This window comes from Pinus tabuliformis, chromosome 8 (assembly GCF_031772625.1).
Source record: "Pinus tabuliformis cultivar Carrire ecotype Pingquan chromosome 8, CPIR1, whole genome shotgun sequence".
NCBI classification, from domain to species: domain Eukaryota; kingdom Viridiplantae; phylum Streptophyta; class Pinopsida; order Pinales; family Pinaceae; genus Pinus; species Pinus tabuliformis.
The window spans coordinates 1,070,158,356-1,070,167,606 of NC_142294.1; the positions used below are offsets into that span (position 1 = coordinate 1,070,158,356).

A 9,251-nucleotide genomic window follows, 5' to 3' on the forward strand; every position below is an offset into this window, starting at 1 on the left:
TCTCGAAATCCCTCAGTATAAGGCACTTTTATTAAAATAATTATCTATATATTTTTTTATATTTTATATTTAAATTTAATGGTCTATATTTATATTTTTTTCCGAGGAAAAAAGCAAAACTTTTTATTAAGCATATAAAAAGTTTACAATCTGATGATATCTTTTGCAGGCCTGTTGGCTCCCATGTGTGCTGTTTTGTACTTCTAAAGAGTAAAAAACCAAGCATAAATCTCAGTCCTTTTACGACTGATTGTTCTGTCCTGAAACTTGCTGATAAAAACATGAATAGTCTTCCTCCCTACAGGAGGCTTTAAATACAAACCAGATTATGCATACTCCGGGGTCTCCTTCAGAGAAGGAAAACAACCCCTTACAAAAATTAAAAAAGGTGTCTTTGATAAAAACACTGAAAGCTGTACAGAAAGTTTTGTTTAACTGTTTGTAGAGCTCATGATAAAGATAACAGTAAAAGTAGAAAAAACTGAGTACAAAAAGTTTCATTTAGCCTGCGGGACTGCTGACAAAAAGAAGAAAAGTATTGCCTCGATCACAGTGGTGGAGCAAAAGGGGCCTGATGAGAAGAGGATGTCTGCCCCTGTCTGGTTTCTACTATTGACCATACGCCCAGATCTTGCTGTAGACCAGCCTTAGAAAGCTGGTCTGCTTCCTCGTTCTTCTCCCTGTAGATGTGGCAAATAGAAAAACTGTTAAAGGATGACTTTAAAAACATGATTTCTTCTACAAGAGTCTTCAGGATCTGGTTTTTACAGGATGCATTTCCATTAACCCATTTTATGACATTCAGAGAGTCTCCGAAGATTTGAATTGTGAAGATATTTCTTTGAAGTAACCAGCATAGGAGAAAGCGCAAGGCAGACAGCTCAGCATAGTTGTTTGTACCAGGTCCTAGCCCTACAGATGCCTTTAGAGTATGATCAGGGTTCAAGTGAATGCACAGGCCTGCCCCGGCCTTGTTATTCTGGGATGCCCCGTCGAAAAAGGCCCAAGGAATGCCCTCCAAGATAGAAACAGGCTTTTGTTTCTTTTGAATATCTTTAGAAACAGGGATCGGGATGGCAGAGTAAATGGCAGCACAATTTATGGCAATGGTGGCTGTGGGAGTGTCCTTGTCTTGAAACAAGCTTTTGTTCCTTGCTAACCATACTCCCCAAAAGAAAATAAGAGGCAAGTTTCTCATGTTTCCCTCCGGATAGTTTTGCCACCATTTCCTCCAAGCCTCCTCCAAAGGATCTAAACCCCACTGAGCTTTTACCTTAAGTAAACAGGTTACCTCCTCCCAAATTTTTTTAGAGACTACACATGCTGTAAAGAGATGACTGATTGATTCCTCTTCTGTCTTGCATAAGGGGCACCTCCCAGGCCCAACTAGATATCTGGCTTGTAAAATGTCCCAGGTAGGGACCTTTCTTTTTAGTATGCACCATAGGAAGATCCTGGCCTTAGCTGGGCATTTTAATTTCCATATGTTTTTCGCCCACCAGTCTGGTATTCCCCATCCTTTCTTTGCCATTAAGAAAGTATATCCATCTTTTGGGGAGTATTCTCCTGTTTTGCCTTGCGCCCATATCAGATGGTCTGGTTCGTCTTTTAGCCTAACATTTGAACGATGCAGTTCTTGGATGTAAGAAGCCCATTCGTTCTTCCACCTGATATTCAATTCTAAATCTTCATCATTCTTCCAAGCCTGGCCCCATATTGTAGAGTGACCTACTTTCTCCACCTGATTTAGAGTTGTAATTCCTTTGCTATCAAGATGTCTGAGAAGACCAGGTGACAAGGCAAAAGCTTCATTACAACCTACCCATGGGTCTCTGCCGATTCTGATATGTCTTCCATCTCCCACTTTCCATGCCAAACCTTGTTCAATCACAGAGAAAGCCTCCACCGTGGCCTTCCAGATGACTGAGATATTCTTCATTTTCTTGTCTTGGCTCCGAATCCAGTCTTCCAAGGGAGTTGGATCAATGTACTTCCTTTTAACCACCTTTGTCCAAAGATTCTCCATTGTGACTAATCTCCAGCCTGATTTAGCTGCTAGAGAAAGGCTGAACTCAGGGAGCCTTTTTATTCCCCATCCTCCCCAGTCTTTTGGTCTAGCCACCTTATCCCATGCCACCCAGGGTAAGACGGAGGATTCTTTGGAACCTGCCCATAGAAATCTACAACACATTCTTCTGATTTTCTCCATCACTCCTTTGGGGACCCATGTTAAAGCTGCCCAGTATACTGGAATGGCTAACAAGACAGATTTTATGAGGGTCAATCTGCCAGCTCTTGAGAGCCACTTGAAACTCCAATGGGAAATTCTGGCTTCTATCTTTGCTATGAGCCAGTTCCAATCCTCTTTTTTATAAGCTGCCGGCTTTAGCCAAAATCCCAAATATTTGAAAGGAGAGTCCAGAGGCTGATGTTGGAAGGGGAAAAGATTTACCATCCTGGATCTTTCTCTTCTGTCAAAATCTGCCACACAAACTTGAGATTTTCTAGAGTTTATCTGCATTCCTGTAGCTTTCAGAAATAGATCGAAAATGCATTTTAACTCCTTAAGTTCATTATAGGATCCATTGGTGAAAATCAATATATCATCGACAAAAAGCAGATGGGTGATAAAAAGATTAATTGCTACCTCAATACCTTTTACCTTCTCCTCTCTTCTTGCTTTGTGAATCAGTCTGCTTAGCCCTTCTGCCACTAGGAGAAACAGGAGAGGGGATAAAGGACAGCCTTGCCTGAGGCCTCTTTGGCTGTTGAAAAAAGGGGAGGCTGCTCCATTGATCAGAACTGCAAAACTGACATTTGTGATACATCCCATTATCCAGCTAATAAAAGAATAGTTGAAGCCCAAGTGAGTAAGCAGCAGCCGGAGATAGAGCCAGTTTATTCGGTCATAAGCTTTGGAAAGGTCTATTTTGAGTACCGCTCCCTTCTTCTTCTTTTGTCTGACACTGTGAATTACCTCCTGGGCTACTCCAATGGCTTCGTGAATTTGTCTTCCATCCAAGAAACCAAATTGTTCCATTGAGATGTTTCTTGATAGAATAGGAACAATTCTGATAGCTATTACCTTAGCAATGATCTTGTATATACAATTACACAGGGAGATTGGTCTGAAATCTTCAAAACTCTCCGGATCATCCTTCTTAGGTATCAGGGCAATAAAAGTAGAATTGAAAGGCCTATAGACTTCTCCTTTCTGTCTTGATTCTTCTACAACATCAGTAATTTCCGAGCCTATTAGGTCGAAGAAAGTGAGAAAAAGTTCAATAGTCCAGCCATCAGGACCTGGACTTTTGTCTTTGGCCATGAGTTTCATAGCAGCTTCAACCTCCTCCTTGGAAACAGGAATTGATAGCTCTTCTGCTTCTTCCTCCTCAACGAACCTTGGGAAGCATTGTGCTGTTTTTATGACTTCTGCTATGGTGGCCTCTCCCGGATCTGAGAAAATTTCCTGGAAGTGCCTCTGTCCTAAACCAGAGAGATCTGAAAAAGAACTGACCTCCCTACCTTCTTCATCTTTAAGGCTCCAAATAGTATTTACAGATTTTCTTCCTTTTGCAAAGTTATGAAAAAAACTAGTATTTTCATCCCCTGATTTTAGCCATATTGCCCTACTCTTAAGCCTCCATTCTTCTTCCTTGTCCAAGAGGATTTTGTTTTGAAGCTTCTCCAGATGAAGAATTCTATCCTTTGAAGCCTGAGAAAAATATCCATCTTCCTCAGTGCTCTCCAGAAACTTCAACTCCTCCCTGATTCCAGACAGTTCTTCATTCTGTTTCAGTTTCCTGTCCTTTGCCCATGTTATTGTCGCTTTCTTCAATCTTTTGAGATTCTCCATGAACAGGAAGCTTTTGTCCTCTCTTGCATTTCTGTCCGGATGGATCCACGTTTCCTTAAAGAGATTATTGAAGGATGGATCTTGAAGCCATGAGGAGTTGAATTTAAAGGGGGAGGGAGGCTTTGGGGGAGGGAAAGAGAGATCTAGAAAGATAGGGAAATGGTCTGAGTTACCTATTTCCTCAACCCACTGTCTGAAAATAGGAGCTTTAGTGATTAGGTCCTCAGATAACAGAAAACGATCTAATCTTTTGGCAATCCGATCCTCCCCTGTTCTTCTGTTCCTCCAAGTAGGCTTGAGTTTGACCGGGGCAGGGTCCATGAGATTGTTTTCCAAGAGAAGATTGAGGAAAAAATCCGACAGAGGGTCTTCCCTAGCTGAAGGACCCCATGCTTCAGCTCTGCCTATAGAAAAGTTTAGATCACCCCCCACAATCGACAAGGAGGACTTCATCAAAGGTTTTGACAACAAATCATCCCAGAAGATCTCCCTTCCTTGACAAGGGCCATATATGTTTACAATTGAAATGGGGTGGATGAAATCAGGAGAAATAACCTCCATGCCCATAACTTGCTTCATCCCCCATTGATTAATGACCTTAATTCGACCTTCTTTAAACCCAATTGCTAGACCCCCCGAGTGGCCTGATGAATCAATTGCAGAAAAGGTCCAACCAGGCAAGAGAGCCTTTAACATTGTTTCTACCTCAGTAGCCTTCCCCAAGGTTTCTTGCAGAAAGAGAATGTCCACTTTTGAATTAAGGATCCAGTCTTTTAAGGCCAGTTTTTTAGGTTTACTGGCCAAACCTCTACAGTTCCAAGATGACAAAATCATTTGTTAACAGAAACAGGGGATTGCACTGCTCTAAGTACCCCGGGGATTGAGTATTGTTTCCCATCTGCTACGTCCAGCTTGGCTTTAAGTTTTGCCTTGGATAGGTCTGATTTTCTACCTCTCTTATTTTTGGCATAACTCTGAGAGTGTGACTGTCCTAAGCCTCCTATTACATTCGACTGCCCAGACTTCCCTCCCATAGATCTAAGATTGTAAGGGCACGGAGTGTGAGGAACTGGGGGAGCAAGAGGGGGCCACATATCTTCACAATTCAAATCAAGGGACGGCATGGCAGCCGAAATAGTGTCTACATCAGGAGAGGACTTTGCAGGTTCCATGTTTTCGTTTATGCCAGTGATATGAGAGGGAGAAATTGAAGGCGAAACATGCATAGAAACAGAAACATGCTCAGGATTTTTAAGAGAAGAAAGAGGGGGACCTGAGCACATACCCATTTCAGGATCGCTGAGAGGATTTTGATCTGCGGGCGTATCCTTTGCGTTCTCCTCCTCTGCTTCCACCGGTTGCAATTCAGTGGTTTGTGCAGCCTCTTGGACATGGGGGTCTTCAGATACTGGCTCTTTTAGAGTCTCCTCAATCTCCATTTCAACTGATGCCTGCTTCGCCATTTCTTCTTTCTCCTGAGGCGCTTGAGGATGATTGAAAACTGGTTCTCTGAAAACAGGGGTCCTCCGGAAGCGTCTCCTTCTTCTGAACAGTGGACAATCCTTTGCAAGGTGCCCGTATTCATGACAGCGATGGCACCTAAACGGCAAGTGCTCATAATCCAAAAGCTGTTCGAACACATAATCTTTATATTGTAAATTGATTTTTTGGGCCAGACCTCTGCTCGGATTTAGGCTTACCAGGATGCGTGCCATCGCTCTGTTCTTCGTCTCCAGAAAGGACATATCTGCTTCCAGGAAGGATCCCAGCCTGTTCCCGATGGTTTTGAACACAGCCTCTGTCCATAGAAACGAGGGGAGACCCGGGGCTCTCACCCATACCGGGAACTCATCAGTCCTCTCTTTGATAGCATCAAAAAGGGGGTTCCATCTTTTCAGCAATACCGGAATGTGCCCTATGTTCCAGTTTCGTTCAAGCACCCACTCTGCCGACTCCTTGTCCTCAAAACTGAACTTGAACCACCCTTTCGCTAAACATTGTGCCTCGAACTGAAAGGGTCTATCAGAGACGAAACTATTTTCACCCCATGCTTGAAGAAATTCCGACGAAAATTTCTTTCCTCTTGCCCTTCCGACTAGGGTACATTCTGCAACGGCTAGGGTTTCTTCTATAGAGACCTCCATGCCTAGGACCAAGTTCCCTACAATCTCCTGAGATCCAATTGGCCTTTGGGATTTTCTTTTTTCCCCTTTATTCCTTAAACCTTCCGCAGAGGCCCTAGTCTCCCCACGACCGTCGGTCCATTCAGGTTCCTCCTGTGCCGGCTCCTCATGGATATCTGTCTCCGGTTGTGACTGAACATGAGTCGAGAAAACAGGGTCAGGGGTCCCTGTAAAGAGATGACCAACCGCCGCACCCTCGAGACCTCCTCTCTCTCCTGCTAAACTGTCGAATTGGCCCACGAAACCTCCTGCAGAGCTTTCTTTTGGTAATGGGGATTCTTTTTGCAGAGAAACCCTAGAGAGCGGAGGAAAACCACCAGAAACCCTAGATGAGCCGAGGCCTGAAGAAAGCCCCAAATTTGAGAGATCTTCAAAACCCCTTGATGGAAAAATCCGGCTTGTTTCTGCTTTGCCCTTTGGATCAGAAGAAGGAGCACCTTCTATCAGCCCATCCGTCGTATTCTCCCTTACCACCTGCTTGTAGGAAGCCTGATTTCGTGATCTAGAGGCTTCTCTGCCGAGATCCTTACTTTGATGCAGAAAAGATGGTTTAACCTCCTGTGAGAAAGACTCCAACCTCGACAGCTCAAAAGCTCCAAAATATTGTTCCACGTTCTGGACTGTGGGTTCCTTCCCCCACATTGAGAGAATGTCTTCCAATTCCGGGTCCAGGTCCACCAATTCGTTGGGATTAACCATGGTTAGGGTAACCGTCGTCTATATTTATATTTAATTGTATATATATATTTTTTATTTAACTATTTTTTTGGTTTTCTTTTAACAACATTGTCTACTAAGGCCACAATTTCGCCCAAAATATATTTTTTTGGTCAGAATTTGGTAATTTGTCCTGTCTAGAATACGTTTTTAACTATTTAACTATTTTATATTTAACTATATATTTTATATTTTTGGATGAATCAGGTAATTTTTCCATTTTGTAATATGTTTTTTAACTGTTATATTTAACTATATAATTTATATTTTTGGTTGGAATCTAGGGATTTATCTTTTCTCGAATGTGTTTTTAAACTATTTAACTATTTTATATTTAACTATATATTTTATATTTTTGGTTGAAATCTAGTAATTTGTCCTTTTTGGAATACATTTTTTAAACTATTTAACTATTTTATTTTCTAGTCTTTAAGGGCAACTTTTTGTAAAGTTTTCTAGTTTATTTTTTCAATTTCATTTGTCTAAAATCCGGCAATGATTCATTGAAATCACAAGTTTGACAGGTGAACTCCTCATTCTCGAAGTGCCCCATGGGTTTTCTAGGATGTTGAATCCATATATGCAGTCAAAAAAACATTTTAAACAACACAAATCAAGGTTTGGCCACAATTTTTTTCGCTCAATTCCGACCAAAAATCGGCAGGAAACTCCAAAAAAACACACTTAATGACTACTCCTTTTATATTTAGCTATAACTATTCATGTTTATATTTTATATTTAACTGTTTATATATATATATATATATATATATATATATATATATATATATATATATATATATATATATATATATATATATATATATATATATATATATATATATAATTTTTTCTTTTTTTGGGGGAATGGTTATTAATATCAAATGGGTCTGCATTTTTAATTTATATTTTTTCACTGATATCAATATTTACGTTGCATTAATAAATTTTTTGATATTCTAATTCATATGGGTAAGGTAGATAAATAATATTAATAAAATATTTCATGAATACACCAATTAATAATAAAATATTCACTGATTCCCAAATTGCTAATAAAATATTTCACGAATACCTGAATTACACAATTCAAAATTATTTATGACATGTAGCTCTTTTTAAATTTAAAGGATTTTGATTCGTTTACATATTATGACATGAAAATTTTATGGGCACGTTTAGGTTGATATTTCCTCTAATGGCTTTCGAATGCAATGGGGTGGCCCTTTTGCATTAAGATGGCCCTTGTCCCTTCTCCTAATGCATCACATTCTAGTATAAAGGGTTGACTAAAGTCAGGGAGGGCCAAGACTGGACATGAGCGTATCACCTCTTTGAGCTTGTTGAATGTCTTGTTTGATTCTTTCGTCCACCTAAGTGCTTCTTTCTTCATCAAATCTGTTAACGGTGTTCTTAATTGAGAGAAACTTTAACAAATCATCGTTAATAGTTGCAAATCCCGAAAAATCTTCGTAACTCAGCCAGATTCTTAGGTGTGGGCCAATCCAATATTACCTGAGTTTCCTCTTAATGAGTGTGTACTCCTTTTGCACTAATTATATGTCCCAAATAAAGAATCTATGTCATTTAAAACTCACATTTTGATGCCTTGGCATAAAGGGATTGTTCTCACATTATGCTTAAAATTTCATCTAGATGCCCTAGGTGATCAATCCCATGTTTTGTTGTATATGAGAAGATCGTAAAAAATACTAGTAAGAATTTCCTCAACTGCTTGTTAAAACTATTGTTCATGCAAGATTGGAAAGTGGCAGGAGCATTGATTAGTCTAGATGGCATGACCAAAAACTCAAAGTGTCCATAGTGGCACCAAAAAGTTGCTTTTGGCATGTTTGCTCTCGAACTCGAATTTGGTGATATCATGATCACGAGTCAATCTTTGAAAAGTATGCTACTCCATATAGTTCATCTAGTAACTCATCAATGTTGAGAATAGGGTACATGTTCTTGATCATTTTTTATTGATAGTTTGGTAATCAATACATATTCTCCATGTGTCATTCTTCTTTTTCACCAAAACCACCAATGAGGCGAATGGACTTGAGATGGGTCTAATGTGTTCCATCACTAACAATTCTTGTATGGTTTTTTCTATCTCTTCCTTAAATTTATTTGGATGTCGGTATGATGTGGTGATTATTGTCTTGGCCCCTTACAGTTCTATTGTGTGTTTAAATCCTCTTTTTGGAGGCAATCATGGGGGGATATCACCAAATACTTGGCCATGCTTGTCCAACACTCATTGAATATCGGCTCAGTACTGTGATTCTACAATGTTGGGAGTCTTTTGGTTTGTAATATTTCTTTCTGCAACATATGCCACATCAACATTGTTCAAAAATACAACAAGAAATTCTCAATTTGATTTTGCCTTGATTAAATTGAGAAAATCTGAATTTCCACATCAGCGGACAACTTGGATGCAGTCAACTTGTGTGACATGGCTTGTTTCACCCAATTTACTTAGTAAATTC

The 9,251-nt window shown here is 40.0% G+C and overlaps 1 protein-coding gene across 1 annotated transcript; it reads right to left on the reverse strand.

Moving 5' to 3' along the window:
• Nucleotides 1-547: 547 nt before the first annotated feature.
• Nucleotides 548-4,690, reverse strand: LOC149239030 (uncharacterized). The gene is made up of 3 exons (XM_089369730.1): nucleotides 2,978-4,690; nucleotides 2,663-2,810; nucleotides 548-2,166 (listed from the first exon to the last, which is right to left on the reverse strand). The coding sequence occupies exons 1-3, from the start codon at nucleotides 4,688-4,690 to the stop codon at nucleotides 548-550; spliced, it is 3,480 nt and encodes a 1,159-aa protein (XP_089225856.1).
• Nucleotides 4,691-9,251: the final 4,561 nt, after the last annotated feature.